Here is a 17,795-nt window from a genome sequence, read left to right as displayed (position 1 = left end):
GATCAAACACAGACCTGCATCATATGATGATTTAACTTTTATTATGAGACATTAAACATTTGTTGCCACCATTATAATTTTAATTAGAGTAATGGAAACACTTTTTTTGTCTTTGCTCTTGTCTCTGTCTCACATTCAACACATAATCTTCTTTTCTGTCAGTTTCCATGATCTATTTCTGTCCTCAGACTCTGCTAATGGAGACATTTGAATTCTTTTAGACCTCAACACTACTTTTAATACGGCTGAGAACTTCTCTTCCTCTCCTCTACCTCTACAGTAGAACTTTTAGATCCTCAGCACAACTGCTGCAAAAGTCACATCTATTATATTAAGTGTGTGTGTAAATAATATTGAAATAAATGACAAAGATGATGATTTTATGAAATATCAGTTTATTCTTTCATGTGCATGAAATTTTATCAGCATTTTTACGATAATTGTTAAAAAGCAGAATCGTGGAGAAATGAAAGGACGGTCGAGTGTTGAGCAAATATCAGAAGAGAGAAGATGTGCAGCTTGATGAAAGTATCAGAAGCATCATTTCCAGACAGGAAGTGTTGCTGAAGCTCTACTCTGAGCAGCGGTCAGGCTCCAGGGTTTGAGTGACAGGGCTCTGTCCATTCAGACTGGCCTCACAGCTCACTGAGCCCGCCTTCCTCCACTGGTCTGCAGTGAGGCTCAGGGAGCTGCTCCAGCTGTAGTGGCCGTCCCCCCCCAGGACCTCCACGCTACGGGACACCCCCGAGGACCTGCTGCTGCCCCCCACCTTCCAGTCCAGACTCCAGGTCGAGGGGAAGCCCCCGCTGGCCAGACACACCAGTGTGGCACTGCTCTGCTGCAGCTCCTCTCTGGAGGGGGGGAGGACGCTCAGGGTGGGACGCACCACACCCACTGGAGGAGAGACACAAATACAAAGGAGTCAGGATGAAGGCTGCTAATAAAGGAACATGACATTTCTAGTATTTTAGCAATGAACCACAAGAACTTGCGCTGCTGTTGGACTCATAAATCTCTCAGTATCAGACCATCAGCCTCATGATTCAAGTGGAAATGTCACTAAAACATCAATTAATATTAATCATTGATGACGTCTTCATATCTGTTTCACAATGTGTGACAGTGAATAACTCATCTCTGGGATGATTTTCCATCTTTAAAGTGACAGAGCTCAAACATTCATGTGAAGACAGTTAAAACTTTGACATCTGTCTCTTTCACTTCCTTTAAACTACATGTGAAATGAATGAAGCGTGAACACCAAGCTGATCTGCATTACTGATGAAATGATATTTATCACTTACTGAAATCCACATCACACGTTGATCTAAAAACTGTTTCTATGTTAAAAATGAATGAAAGAAAATAACATTAAACTACTGATGATACGTTTTGAGTCTTACAACTTGACATCGATCACATGTTAATTTAAAACATTTTAAACAGAATAATTCAAAGTCATCGTGAAATAAAATATTAGAAAACGAATGATTCATTAATTAATATTGATCTCTGTCAAGTTTCTTGTCACAGTTAAAATGTTGGGTCAGTTTTGTTAAATAATGAAAAATATCAACGACAAAAAATCAATGAACTCAATCACATTTTCACTAAATACAAGAATAAATGTTATAAGATCAAAAAGGTACAAAGAAAAAGGTACTTACAGTCAACGGTGAGTTTGGTTCCTCCACCAAAAGTCCACCACAGTGATACAAACTCATTAAGAGGCCGTACAAAAACCTCCTGCTCTGAGAACAAACATCTGTCCTCTGAAAAAACTCTGATTCTTCTGATAACACAGCAAAAAATACACTTTTGTGAATGTTTTATGATGTGTAATCACATGGATGTTGAAATCATTTTTAAAAAGTCATTGCATCATTTAAATGTAGCTTTACTTTTCTACAACTGAAACAGAAACCTCAGTCTCCTTTTAGAAATGTCATTGATTCCTAATTTTAAATCAGCTGACACATGATTAAATGTACATGATACTTTTATCACAATGATTTACAATAAATGATGAATTATGACTAAAACTCTATATATGATCTTCACTCTGATGAATTGAATGTTAGAAAGAAGAAATACAAACCACAGTGAACACAAACTCATCCTTAAATCCTTACGAACACGCAAGGCTCGTAAATCACAACCATCCACACACAAAAATAAATAAATACATAAATGCAAACACACAAGAAGACAAAAGTAAAAACATCCAGGAATAAATGAAGTGTTCTTCATGTCTGCCTTAAAAATACAGTGAGTCTTCATCTTGTCGTCATGGTGAACTTTCTGCAGACCTCTGGAAGGCGTCAAGCACCGTTACCTCTGGTCTATGTTGGACAAAGCCCTGTAAATGACAGCAGACATGGATTTTAACTGTGGCTGAGTTCGTATGAAACCAACTTACACTAGTCCAAAAAGTGCAGGGTAATCAGGGCTCTGTGTTTGTGTGTGTTTGTGTGTGTGTGTGTGTGTGTGTGTGTGTGTGTGTGTGTGTGTGTGTGGCAGTGAGTCACTGTCAGTGAATCTGGACACCAACAAGCGGCAGTCACACCGCTGGCTGGGCAGGAGAGGTGAGGCGGGGAGCTCAGGGTCAGACTGCGCTACAGTCCGGTGACAGAGAGGGGGCGCTCTTCCGTTTAGAGCGACAGCAACACCACAACAACAGTGCACATCATGTGTCACTAACCTCTCTGTCCGTGGCCCTGCTAACACCAGAGCTAGTGAGAGTAAAGCAGCGATTAATGAGGCAGAGGAGAAGATGAGAGTGGAGGAAGAAAAAATAAAGAGATGAAAACACAGCATGAGAAATAATGAAATGAGAGAAAGGACAAGTAAAGGCAGACGTTCAAAGCAGGACCGGAGTTTCATGCCTCAGATGGGCCCACTTTAGACCATGACCTATGATATTAACATAGTGTAAGTAGAACTTTACATGTTCAGCCTACAATAGAAAGCCTCAGACTCACCTGTACCTGTATCACAATAAAAGACTATTATCTGATATTGTCAATTGCAAAATATGCAAGGTTATTCCATTTTACTTTCATTTATTCATGTTCAATTATGTGCTTTGTTTACTATCTTACTTTTAATGATAATGAAAAGTATATAGGGCAACTACCATAATAGTTGCACTGGAACTGATACTTGACTGTTCACACACTAGATCACCTTTCCCTTCCATGACAGCAGCTGTTCCCTCCTCACCACTGACTCCTGGCTCTGCCTCTGACACTGAACCACATTTTTAAAATGGTCATAATTCTCAACACAAATCTCTCTTCTTTCTCCACAAAGCATTCTGATCATTTCAAGTCAGTTTTATTACGTGGGGCCGCGATACAGTTTCCCACCACTTGGTGGCAGTGAAGCGTCACTCAGTTCAGAGTTGGATGTTAGAGAGAGTCTGTCCAACTCAAATCATGGGCGCCATGTTAGATACATCGGAGCGAAGACTCTACATTGTAAATATTCCAGCATCAATTTATTTTAAATATCTTAAATGATCCTGTAAAATGCTTTGTAGCCCAATCACCTCATCAGTCATGGATCTGTATTTACCTTCAACTCAGTCTCCCGTAAACTAGTATCGTTATTTATTATCATTGGTATTATAATTATAACATCAGCACGCTTTTGTTTCTTGACACATATACTGAAAGTAGTTAACCCTGAGGTAGAAAACAGTCTCAAACAGTTGAAACTCAAACTAAAATGTTTGTCATGAAGAAACATTTAAATTAAATAAATGATGTAAATGAACGTGGCTGAATGTGATGGTTGAATGATCCTCAGGAGGAGATGAACTGTCACCTCACACCACCTCTGCTTTCTCTGTTCCATTACAACAGATGTATGTTTGCCGCCTTTAAATGTGTTTTGCATGATTTTTCTGCATCACTGCTCCTCAGAGTTTAAGTTCTTGTGTCACAGAGACTCTGAACTGTTTTCATGCACTCACACTGAAAATAGATCTGGTTCTCAGTACACTTCAACCATCAGTGGAGTAAAGACTGAAGATGCTGGAGATTAATATCGTCTTGGTGCCCATCATGGTGGAGAGTTCACATAGTGACAACACTAGAGTCATCAAGCAGAAACACAATGTATCTAAATGAAATTAAAGAAATTCACTGACACTTTTTCAATACATAGCTTTAAATTTAAATCATAAAATATCAGAAATGATGTGACAAATGAGAGACTACGCTTAATTTCCCTCCAATATACTGATAACTATCATGTGTTGATGCTACATGAGTAAAAGGTGAAGGATTGAGACATAAACCAACCACAGTGACACTAATCTTCAGCAGCATTTGTGATGTAAATATTTTCTTGTGTTCCATTCAGATCATAGATGGTTTAAATCCAAAGAGTATTTCTCCTGATGTTGTGTCCCTGGTTGCCTTCAGTGTGTTGAGAGCAGAGAAATGATTTCCATAGAGAGGAGGCTTTGCATGGTCAGCTGATCCTCCAGTCAACTGAGAAGGTTTATAGTCCTGTGAGTTCAACACTGCAGGACTCAGATCTGTCAGTCAACACAGCAGAAACCACAACCACCATGACTCTCATCACCATCGTCATCTGGACGCTGGCCTGCTGCTGCTTCACAGGTTCATTCTCTCAGCAACATTTCACTCATCATGTGCTGCCTTTTCTCTCATTTATTTCTGCTGAGAAATCAATCATTTGTTTTTGTCTGCAGGATGCAGTGGTCAGGTGACTGTGACTCAGCCTCCAGTAAAGACATCTACTCAAGGATCCACTGTCATTATGACCTGTAAGACCAGCCAAGATGTTGAATGCGGTGGTAGCTGTATGTTCTGGTATCAGCAGAAATCTGGACAACCTCCAAAGCTCCTGATAGAATCTGGAAACACACGTGCATCAGGAACACCTGCTCGGTTTAGTGGCAGTGGAGAAGACTCTGACTTCTCTTTGACCATTAATGGAGTTCAGGCTGAAGATGCAGCAGTTCACTACTGTCAGAGTCTTCATGATATAAATGATGCCTATGTGTTCACACAGTGATTTGTGGTCGTACAAAAACCTCCCTCAGTCAGACTGCAGAGACTCTGAGCTGTTACAGCAGGAACCAACTGCAGCTGCTGAAGAGGAAGAGACTCTGACACAGACCACTGAACACAGAGCTGACAGTAACCTCACCAAGTACATCATTTCAATTAAGATTTATTTGTATCACGTTAACAACAATACAAAATGCCCCAAGACTCTTTACGAAATCAGGTGTGAATCCTGGCTTGAAACCTGATGAGGAAAAATTCCCTTTTAACAGGAAGAAACCTTAAAAGACCCATTCAGTTAGGGCCGGCCGGGTAGAGACAAAAAAGAGAGGGAAGAGAGAGGACAGGATGAAGGACGGGATGAAGGAAGATGTAGAGTCTGAGGGTGATCCTCTGATGTTCAGATGGAGGAACCCAGGGAGTGAGATTCAGGGTGGGACCATATCTCTGGAAGCTTCTGCTCCGTGTCCCCCTGGTTCCTGCGATGAGATTTAAAAGGAGAAGAACGAATAGACAGGGTTGAGGGGTGTACACCATGATCTATTTCTGTCCTCAGACTCTGCTAATGGAGACATTTGAATTCTTTTAGACCTCAGCAATACTTTTAATACGGCTGAGAACTTCTCTTCCTCTCCTCTACCTCTACAGTAGACCTCTTATATCCTCAGCACAACTGCTACAAAAGTCACATTTATTATATTAAGTGTGTGTGTAAATAATATTGAAATAAATGACAAAGATGGTGATTTTATTAAATGTCAGTTTATTCTTTCATGCGCATGAAATTTCATCAGCATTTTTATAATAATTGTTAAAGAGCAGAATCGTGCAGAAATGAAAGGACGGTCGCGTGTTGAGCAAATATCAGAAGAGAGAAGATGTGCAGCTTGATGAAAGTATCAGAAGCATAATTTCCAGACAGGAAGTGTTGCTGAAACTCTACTCTGAGCAGCGGTCAGGCTCCAGGGTTTGAGTGACAGGGCTCTGTCCATTCAGACTGGCCTCACAGCTCACTGAGCCCGCCTTCCTCCACTGGTCTGCAGTGAGGCTCAGGGAGCTGCTCCAGCTGTAGTGGCCGTCCCCCCCCAGGACCTCCACGCTGCGGGACACCCCCGAGGACCTGCTGCTGCCCCCCACCTTCCAGCCCAGACTCCAGGTCGAGGGGAAGCCCCCGCTGGCCAGACAAACCAGTGTGGCACTGCTCTGCTGCAGCTCCTCTCTGGAGGGGGGGAGGACGCTCAGGGTGGGACGCACCACACCCACTGGAGGAGAGACACAAATACAAAGGAGTCAGGATGAAGGCTGCTAATAAAGGAAGATGACATTTCTAGTATTTTATTAATGAACCACAAGAACTTGCGCTGCTGTTGGACTCATAAATCTCTCAGTATCAGACCATCAGCCTCATGATTCAAGTGGAAATGTCACTAAAACATCAATTAATATTAATCATTGATGACGTCTTCATATCTGTTTCACAATGTGTGACAGTGAATAACTCATCTCTGGGATGATTTTCCATCTTTAAACTGACAGAGCTCAAACATTCATGTGAACACAGTTAAAACTTTGACATCTGTCTCTTTCACTTCCTTTAAACTACATGTGAAATGAATGAAGCGTGAACACCAAGCTGATCTGCATTAACTGATGAAATGATATTTGTCACTAACTGAAATCCACATCACACTTTAATCTAAAAACTGTTTCTAAGTTGAAAATGAATAAAAGAAAATAACATTAAACTACTGATGATACGTTTTGAGTCTTACAACTTGACATCGATCACATGTTAATTTAAAACATTTTTAAATAGAGAATAATTCAAAGTCATCATGAAATAAAATATTAGACAACTAATGATTTAGTTTTATCATTTCAGTTACTATAAACTGAGTTAATATTGATCTCTGTCAAGTTTCTTGTCACAGTTAAAAACTTGGATCCGATTTGTTAAATAATGAAAAATATCAACAACAAAAAATCAATGAACTCGACCACATTTTCAGAAATTATGATGAAGATTGTTACAAAAGTAAAAAGCTACAAAGAAAAAGGTACTTACAGTCAACGGTGAGTTTGGTTCCTCCACCAAAAGTCCACCACAGTGATACAAACTCATTTAGAGGCCGTACAAAAACCTCCTGCTCTGAGAACAAACATCTGTCCTCTGAAAAAACTCTGATTCTTCTGATAACACAGCAAAAAATACACTTTTGTGAATGTGTTATGATGTGTAATCACATGGATGTTGAAATCATTTTGAAAAAGTCATTGTATTATTTAAATGTAACTTTACTTTTCTACAACTAAAAGAGAAACCTCAGTCTCCTTTTAGAAATGTCATTGATTCCTAATTTTAAATCAGCTGACACATGATTAAATGTACATGATACTTTTATCACAATGATTTACAAGAAATGATGAAATATGACTAAAACTCTATTTATGATCTTCACTCTGATGAATTGAATGTTAGAAAGTAGAAATACAAACCACAGTGAACACAAACTCATTCTTAAATCCTTAGTTGTGTTTGTAATGTAAATATTTTCTTGTGTTCCATTCAGATCATAGATGGTTTAAATCCAAAGAGTATTTCTCCTGATGTTGTGTCCCTGGTTGCCTTCAGTGTGTTGAGAGCAGAGAAATCATTTCCATAGAGAGGAGGCTTTGCATGGTCAGCTGATCCTCCAGTCAACTGAGAAGGTTTATAGTCCTGTGAGTTCAACACTGCAGGACTCAGATCTGTCAGTCAACACAGCAGAAACCACAACCACCATGACTCTCATCACCATCCTCATCTGGACGCTGGCCTGCTGCTGCTTCACAGGTTCATTCTCTCAGCAACATTTCACTCATCATGTGCTGCCTTTTCTCTCATTTATTTCTGCTGAGAAATCAATCATTTGTTTTTGTCTGCAGGATGCAGTGGTCAGGTGACTGTGACTCAGCCTCCAGTAGAGACATCTACTCCAGGATCCACTGTCACTATGACCTGTAAGACCAGCCAAGATGTTGCATGCAGTGGTTACTGTATGTACTGGTATCAACAGAAATCTGGACAACCTCCAAAGCTCCTGATACATTCTTCCAACACACGTGCATCAGGAACACCAGATCGGTTTAGTGGCAGTGGAAGAAACTCTGACTTCTCTTTGACCATCAGTGGAGTTCAGACTGAAGATGCAGCAGTTTACTACTGTAAGAGTGTTCATCTCATAAACAGTGCTCCTGTGTTCACACAGTGATTTGTGGTCGTACAAAAACCTCCCTCAGTCAGACTGCAGAGACTCTGAGCTGTTACAGCAGGAACCAACTGCAGCTGCTGAAGAGGAAGAGACTCTGACACAGACCACTGAACACAGAGCTGACAGTAACCTCACCAAGCACTAAACACACAACACATCAGGTCCCCTCGGTCCCTTTCAATGTTAGATTAAGGTAGTGAAACTGAGATTTGCATGCTATGTTCATCGCAATCTGTTAAACGTACACTGACTGTTTTGTCAACTGTTAATTTGTTCAACCACCGTGACTCTCATCATTATCATCATCATCATCATCATCATCATCATCATCATCATCATCATCATCATCATCATCATCTTGCTTTGGGTTTCACATCTCAGTCGCTTGGCAACATCACTTTGGATCCTCTTTGATCCTCCTGCACCAAACCATTCTGTGTCTTTAGTGAAGATTAAACTGAACTACAATTCAGACACAGGTCCTCTGTTGCCCTCTGGATGATCTGTAACATCACTTTGCTGACTTTGCTGAGTTTTCTCAGTGTCTGTCTTCTGTTTGATGAAGACAGGTTTTATGAAAACATGTATGCTGTAGCCAAAATCAACACTTAACACATTAAAAATGACCCAGAACTCTGTGAAAAGCTCCATGAGGGGAGTTGCATCGTCATTATTAACAGAAAAGCCACTGTGGCCTAAAGGCAGCAGAGGTCAGGGGGCATATTTGTTTGTATTGCTGGTGTAATGTCCTCTCTGAAGAGGAAAATGTAAATGAAGAGACAGGACACAGTTGAACCCTTTGCCAACTTCATCATAAGTGAAGCATTGAGCGGCAAGGGCTCCCTCTTCAGGCCTGTAGGCAAACTAATCAATCACTGAAAACAGCATCACTGTTATGAGTTTTTTAAACATGTATTTTTTTAAACGCGTTTTAACCCATTTTTAACTCATGAACACATAATTTTAATACCTTAAATGAATTATGAGTTTTTAACCCTTTTTAATATCATTTTATCAACATATTTGTTAGTATTTATTCTATTTATCCTGTGTCTCTAACCACACATGAAATCATTCTTTCACACTGGCATTACTGTACATTTAGTTTGCAGTTAACAAGTAAAAACAGTTAATAGCAAACTGCAGTCCCCCCATTGAGGCACTAATAAAGGTTTAATATAAGTCTAATTCTAAATAAAACCAATTTCATTTCAAATCCTGTGATGAGAGAAAAATTATTTCCCTCTGCAGCCTGCAGGGTTAAAATCCACCTACTGTATTTTTGGGTAAAAATATTCATTCAGAAGTCTGAAGTGTCCTGGTGGCTCAGTTTGGAAAAGTTTAATTCTGCATTCAGATAAAAATGATGAGGTGATTTAAAACTGGTCCGGAGTAAGTGGGTGCACAAAGTCCAATATTTGAAATACCATTATGAACATGTGAACATCATGAACTGCACCACCACTCGTTCTTGTTGAACAAACTGAATGTAAACAAATGAACAATCATTACTTAAAAACCACAACAACAAGAAAAACTGTTCTTTCAATGCCAAAAACTAAAATTTATCAACCCCTGACTGGTAGATCAAGCAGAACAAACGTTTTATTCTATGTTAAACATCAAATATCACAGTTATAAACTAAAAGATACACCCTTCTTATTGTCATATGTCTTCCAAAAAAACACCTTAAGCAAAGGTTAAAATCCGTACAGCCTCATCCACCTTTAAATTTGTCAACGCAGTCCTGAGAGCCTGCGCACATGGGATCACAGAAGACAGAGAAGTCCCATGTGTTTCCTCCTCAAAGGGTTGTAGTGTTTTCACAGTGGCCTGCACTAGTTCCCATTGATGGTGTGACATTACACCCTCCCAGATCCACCTCTCCACTCATGGTAGTCAGTGGTCGTCTCTGCTCCAACGGCCGCTGAAGCATGTGGAATGAGGAATTCCACCGGGTTGACACGTCATGCACCAAAGTGTTCATGGGAAGGTCTTAGCTGAAGTTTGTTCACAGCTTTGTCTGTGTTTTTGCAATCACTATCACACTGGTCTGCTCTCGTTTAGAGCAGTTGTTGCTACTAGATGTCAGGTGTGAGTCATGCCCCTAATGTGCACATACAGCGGGTAAAATAATTATTGAACTCATCACAATTTTTCATAGGAAACATATTTTTAAAGGTGCTATTGACATGAAATTTTCACCAGGTCTTGGTAACAACCCAAGTAATCCATACATGATGATCCATACTCAAGGCCTTTTGCAACCTTAGTGTTACAAAACATTCTGATGGCATTGGTTACAGAAGGATTTCTAAACTTCCAGTGACCACTGTTGGAGCCATAATCTGGAAGTGGAAGAAGAACATCATTTGACCATAAACCGGCCACGACCAGGTGCTCCTCGCAAGATTTCTGACAGAGGAGTGAAAAGAATTATCAGAAGAGTTGTACAAGAGCCAAGGACCACTTGTGGAGAATTTCAGGAAGACCTGGAATTAGCAGGTACAATTGTTTCAAAGAAAACAATAAGCAATGAATTCAACGGCCATGGCCTGTATGCACGCTCACCACGCAAGACTCCATTTGTGAAGAACAAGCATATTGAAGCTTGTTTAAAGATTGCTGCAAAACATTTGGACAAGTCTGTAAAATACTGGGAGAGCATAGTCTGGTCAGATGAGAGCAAAATTGAACTCTTTGGATGCCATAACACACAACATGTTTGGAGGACAAAATTCACTGCACATCACACCAAAAACACCATAGTGACAGTGAAGTTTGGAGGTGGGAACATCGTGGTGTGGGGCTGTTTTTCTGCATATGGTCCTGGCAAACTTCATATAACTGAAGGGAGGATGAATGGAACATTTCTGCAAGACAATGATCCCAAACACAGAGCCAAGGAAACTCTCAACTGGCTTCAGAGAAAGACAATAAAGCTGCTAGAACGGCCCAGCCAATCACCAGACTGGAATCCAATTGAAAATCTATGGAAGGAACTAAAAATCAGAGTTCATAGAAGAGGCCCATGTAACACTTGAAGATTTAAAGGCTGTTTGTGTGGAAGAATGGGCCAAAGTCACACCTGAGCAATGCATGCGACTAGTTTCTCCAAACAGGAGGCGTCTTGAAGCTGTCATTACCAACAAAGGCTTTTGTACAAAGTATTAAATAAATATCAGTAAGCGTGTTCAATACATTTTTCCTTTGTTATTTGACATTATTACACATAACTTAATTTCTGAACTTATTTGTTTTAGTTTCTTTCTATATATGGATTACGTGGGTTGTTACCAACACCTGGTGAAAATTTCATGTCAATAGCACCTTCAGAAATATGTTGACTATGAAAAACTGTGATGAGTTCAATACTTATTTTACCCACTTTAGTCACCATCAGCCATTGTCCCAACCATGTAACAAGTGACAAAATACTCGACAGGAAAATCACTCCAACATCATCTTGCCATCGTGTCAAAGAGGGCCTGGAGGTGATGTAGGATTTTAGCTGCTGTGTGATCTTCATTTAGAAGGTCCATCTTTAGAAGCACTGTCACACGTTCATGCTCATCTATCCCTTGTGGACTCTGTTTGCATTCTATCCAGTGGCCAGTGAGATATGCATTTGTGGAAAATTTGCTCATCCAGATGTCGGCCATTCAGTGCACAATTTCCCTTTCCGTTTTTAAGAGAGATTCTTTGACTTCTCTTTTCACATCTTGGTAAAGTTGTGAGAAATCCCAACAAGATGGTAGTTGGTACTGAAGTACAACCACATTGAGAAGCTTGTGAATACTGAAGAAAATATATAAATAAACAAATTCATCACACTACATATCATTTTTAGGAGGTTTAATGGTAGTTAAGGAATGTAAAAAACACAACAACCGAGATGTCATTGATGGGGACTGAATGCAAACTAAGGAGTTGTGACCGCCAGCAGAGGGCAGCCTGCACCTATTTATGAGAACAAAAGACTTGAAGGAGTGAGAACAGAAAGTTTCACAATGTGCTCAGTCATTTGATAGGGAGATGGAGATGCATCGTACACTCTCAGTTTCACATGGACAGGTGTGCCCAAATGTGTTTTGCATGATTTTTCTGCATCACTGCTCCTCAGAGTTTAAGTTCTTGTGTCACAGAGACTCTGAACTGTTTTCATGCACTCACACTGAAAACTGCATCAGGATGATGTTTCCAATAACTCTGATTGTCATGTTGGGTTTTCTGACTCAGGGTGAGAGACGCTGATAATCTGAGTTCATTTTAATCCTTTGCTCTAAACTCCAGTTCTTTTAATTGATATCAAACTTTTCTTCTTAACTTTGTTTATTTCTCATTTCAGAGTCGTTTGCCAACAATTTTCTGACTCAGGCTGATAAATCCAAGTCTGTCAGTGTTGGAGGGACTGTGACCATCAGCGCCACAGGGAGTTCAAATATAGGTGCTGATCTCAGTTGGTACCTTCAGAAACCTGGACAGCCTCCTAAACTTCTTATATACAAAGCATCAACTCTCTACTCAGGAACTCCGTCTAGATTCAGAGGCAGTAGATCTGATTCTCAGTACACTTTAACCATCAGTGGAGCTCAGGCTGAAGATGCTGGAGATTATTACTGTCTTGGTGACCATGGTGGTGCGTTTACACAGTGAAATAGAGTCGTACAAAAACCTCCTCCAGTCTGACTGAAGGCTGCAGGTGCAGAGAGTTGGTGAAGAGACAGTGATGAGGAGAACTGGTCCAGTGAACACAACACTAGAGTCATCAAGCAGAAACTTTTATCAGTTAGATGAATGGCTTCATGAAGGAAATTTAGTTTTAGTTCATTTAAACTTTCTCTACTTGACAGAAGATTGAAAACACAGAATTCAAACAGAAACAAGCCTTTTTTCATTTATTTCTCTTCATGTCATGAGTTACATAGAAAGTCAGATTGAACATGTAAATATTTATTATCAAATATATTTATCTATAAAACTCTTCTTCACAATGAATATGTTTTAAGAACAACACAAAGACACTGTCTCATTTTTGTCTACAGTTTTATTGAGTGATAGTTACATTTTTCCCACATTCGCTGAAGAATAAATTCTCTTGGTTTGAACGTAATGAAATTCACTTTCATTTGAAAACTTTTGAACATGAAGCAGAAATTTAAGCGAATCTAAATTAAAAAGCTGCATGCACACTTTAACACAAACTATGAAACACAAGTGTTGCTGAAGCTCTACTCTGAGCAGCGGTCAGGCTCCAGGGTTTGAGTGACAGGGCTCTGTCCATTCAGACTGGCCTCACAGCTCACTGAGCACGCCTTCCTCCACTGGTCTGCAGTGAGGCTCAGGGAGCTGCTCCAGCTGTAGTGGCCGTCCCCCCCCAGGACCTCCACGCTGCGGGACACCCCCGAGGACCTGCTGCTGCCCCCCACCTTCCAGCCCAGAGTCCAGGTCGAGGGAAGCCCCCGCTGGCCAGACACACCAGTGTGGCACTGCTCTGCTGCAGCTCCTCTCTGGAGGGGGGGAGGACGCTCAGGGTGGGACGCACCACACCCACTGGAGGAGACACACAAATACAAAGGAGTCAGGATGAAGGCTGCTAATAAAGGAAGATGACATTTCTAGTATTTTATCAATGAACCACTACAACTTGTGCTGCTGTTGGACTCATAAATCTCTCAGTATTAGACCATCAGCCTCATGATTCAAGTGGAAATGTCACTAAAACATCAATTAATATTAATCATTGATGACGTCTTCATATCTGTTTCACAATGTGTGACAGTGAATAACTCATCTCTGGGATGATTTTCCATCTTTAAACTGACAGAGCTCAAACATTCATGTGAACACAGTTAAAACTTTGACATCTGTCTCTTTCACTTCCTTTAAACTACATGTGAAATGAATGAAGCGTGAACACCAAGCTGATCTGCATTTACTGATGAAATGATATTTATCACTAACTGAAATCCACATCACACTTTAATCTAAAAACTGTTTCTATGTTGAAAATGAATAAAAGAAAATAACATTATACTACTGATGTTATGTTTTGAGTCTTACAACTTGACATCGATCACATGTTAATTTAAAACATTTTTAAACAGGATATTTCAAAGTCAACGTGAAATAGAATATAAGAAAACTAATGATTTATTTTGATCATTTCACTTACTATATACTGAGTTAATATTGATCTCTGTCAAGTTTCATGTTACAGTTAAAACGTTGGATATTTGTTAAATAATGAAAAATATCAACAACAAAAAATCAATGAGCTCGATCACATTTTCTCTGAATATAAGAAAAAAAGTTATTAAAGTAAAAAGCTACAAAGAAAAAGGTACTTACAGTCAACGGTGAGTTTGGTTCCTCCACCAAAAGTGTACCACAGTGATACAAACTCATTAAGAGGCCGTACAAAAACCTCCTGCTCTGAGAACAAACATCTGACCTCTGAAAAAACTCAGATTCTTCTGATAACACAGCAAAAAATACACTTTTGTGAATGTGTTATGATGTGTAATCACATGGATGTTGAAATCATTTTTAAAAAGTCATTGTATTATTTAAATGTAGCTTTACTTTTCTACAACTGAAAGAGAAACCTCAGTCTCCTTTTAGAAATGTCATTGATTCCTAATTTTAAATCAGCTGACACATGATTAAATGTACGTGATACTTTAATCACAATAATTTAGAATAAATGATGAATTATGACTTAAACTCTATATATGATCTTCACTCTGATGAATTGAATGTTAGAAAGTAGAAATACAAACCACAGTGAACACAAACTCATCCTTAAATCCTTAGTTGTGTTTGTAATGTAAATTAAATTTCTTGTGTTTCATTCAGATCATAGATGGTTTAAATCCAAAGAGTATTTCTCCTGATGTTGTGTCCCTGGTTGCCTTCAGTGTGTTGAGAGCAGAGAAATGATTTCCATAGAGAGGAGGCTTTGCATGGTCAGCTGATCCTCCAGTCAACTGAGAAGGTTTATAGTCCTGTGAGTTCAACACTGCAGGACTCAGATCTGTCAGTCAACACAGCAGAAACCACAACCACCATGACTCTCATCACCATCCTCATCTGGACGCTGGCCTGCTGCTGCTTCACAGGTTCATTCTCTCAGCAACATTTCGCTCATCATGTGCTGCCTTTTCTCTCATTTATTTCTGCTGAGAAATCAATCATTTGTTTTTGTCTGCAGGATGCAGTGGTCAGGTGACTGTGACTCAGCCTCCAGTAAAGACATCTACTCCAGGATCCACTGTCACTATGACCTGTAAGACCAGCCAAGATGTTATCTTTTCTTGTGGTAGTGGTGAGTCCGTTTCCTGGTATCAGCAGAAATCTGGACAAACTCCAAAGCTCCTGATAAAATGTAATAGCACACGTGCATCAGGAACACCAGATCGGTTTAGTGGCAGTGGAAGTGGTTCTGACTTCTCTTTGACCATCAGTGGAGTTCAGGCTGAAGATGCAGCATTTTACTACTGTCAGAACCTAGATCATGTGAACTCTGCTTGGGTGTTCACACAGTGATTTATCGTCGTACAAAAACCTCCCTCAGTCAGACTGCAGAGACTCTGAGCTGTTACAGCAGGAACCGAGCTGCTGAAGAAGAAGAGACTCTGACACAGACCACTGAACACAGAGCTGACAGTAACCTCACCAAGCACTAAACACACATTTACACTCACATTTTGTTTTTGTTTTTTGTTTTAAACTATTTTTTTATTTGGCATAATCACATGAGCGCAAACTCAACGAAAACAAAGGAAATGCACAAAATATACAGTTATACTTGGTTCAAGTTACTTTTCAAGTCTTTTTTCCATCACATATCAGATCAACTACCACATGTTTTACATTGTTCGTTCCTCATGAGCTTGACCTGTGTTATCTTCAGCAAAACTCCTTTACAAGTTATTGTAGGAAGAAAAAAGAAAGAAAAACAACAATTTAAAAAACGGAGGAGGTGACTAGAGTACTGGCATTGCCTGTTTTAATAATGACCATATTTTAATGAATGGATCTGTTTTTTACCTCGAGTCTCGCTGTGATTTTCTCCATGATAAATACATTTTCTACCCTGTCTCTTCATTGCGTTTTGCTGGGAGGTTGTGGTTTTAACCAAGAAGCTGTGGTCAAATCAGTTTTCTCAGTAAATATTTAGAATTTTTATCTGTTGTATTGTCAGGAATTAGATCCAGGATGTAAAGTGGTTGTTAAAAGGGTAAAATAACACCTAGAACCTAGAATCTGTTCATTCAGCCAGCGGATCATCCCACCCCGGAGCAGAACTGAACACTTCAGACGCTCCTTTGTGCCCACTGCCATCAGACTGTACAACATCAGTGTGAGCAGCACACAGCTCTGACCTCATTGAGCCTGCATACTTACACTGTCACTTGCTGTCACTTTGTGTACTGTACTTTTTGTTGCTTGTTGCTTGTTGTCCTGTTTAATGTTGTTTTCCTATTTAATTTCTTTAATTCTTTAATTTCTTTCTGGTCACTGTTGTGCTGCTGTACCAGTACTATCTTAATCTTCAATCTACTTAAACTGTGGCAATACCATAATATATGAGTTAAGTCACCCACTATTCCACACTCCCTCCAGCATAGTTCAGATGGGTTACTGTAGTTTGATGTAATGATGTTAAAATAACACATTTTCACTTTCCAATCAAATTCCCTCCATGCTGGACTGTTAGTTAGTTCATGTTCCCTCCTATTCTTCCTCTCATTTACACTCACATTATATATTGGTTTTATCTATTTTTTATGTCCAATATCCACTTCATCAAATGCAACAAGTCATCCTCCACGCAGATTAGTATCAGTTGAAGTTATAAAAATCTTTAAAATCTTCCCTCTCACCGTCAAAAAGAACAAACACTTTATCATCTTATTTCTCAGAGCAAACTTTAATAGCATCAACATGACAGTTATTAATCACACTCATATCCGGCTGCTGAGCTACACACACGACTCTCTAAGCTGTTGTCTTCCTCCAACACTTTACAGCAGTGTTGATGTTGTTGTTTTTTTTTAAAACAAAAGTAAAAAAAATAAAATTTATAATGTTTGTGTATTTTATCTGATACACAGTAGTTTTGACTGTGCATGCTGTGGAGCTGCAACAGAAATAAACTTCATTACACCTGAAACGGCGTAATTTCAGCATGTAACACATACATGTGTGTAGACATGTCAGACTGACAATAGGACAATCAGAGCTGCAATGACTTTATAGTAGGTGTGTGCATGATCAACAATCAGTATTACTGGCAGAAATACAGCAAAATCTAATTGTGTTTAGGGCCCCATGGAGGCTTGGGCCGGCTCTGTCCTCACTTATTTAATATAAAGCAGCGTGTGAGTCAAGCCATGTTTTAAGGTGAGCAGTGAATGTGGAGTAGGTACGTATGTCTCCAATTTGAGTAGGTCATGAGTTCCAGTCCTGAGTTGATCTGACAGAGAAGGATAGTTG

General features: G+C 39.6%; 3 gene segments (V, D, J or C); 2 read left to right on the top strand and 1 right to left on the bottom strand.

Annotated features, from left to right (window-relative positions):
- The window catches only part of LOC125024128, a 41,706-nt gene that overhangs the window by 13,811 nt on the left and 10,100 nt on the right, over positions 1–17,795 (top strand).
- LOC125024130 overlaps positions 5,785–17,795 on the bottom strand; it is a 22,991-nt gene continuing 10,980 nt past the window's right edge. Inside the window, 2 exon segments of the V gene segment in view lie at positions 5,785–6,304; positions 7,108–7,141. Coding sequence covers positions 5,982–6,304; positions 7,108–7,141 — 357 coding nt within the window.
- Positions 12,424–13,080, top strand: LOC125024132. The segment is given in 2 exon segments: positions 12,424–12,534; positions 12,643–13,080. Coding segments are annotated over 2 exon segments (357 nt in total).

This window comes from Mugil cephalus, chromosome 17 (assembly GCF_022458985.1).
Source record: "Mugil cephalus isolate CIBA_MC_2020 chromosome 17, CIBA_Mcephalus_1.1, whole genome shotgun sequence".
Taxonomy (NCBI): Eukaryota; Metazoa; Chordata; class Actinopteri; order Mugiliformes; family Mugilidae; genus Mugil; species Mugil cephalus.
This window is presented reverse-complemented; position numbering and strand designations above follow the sequence as displayed.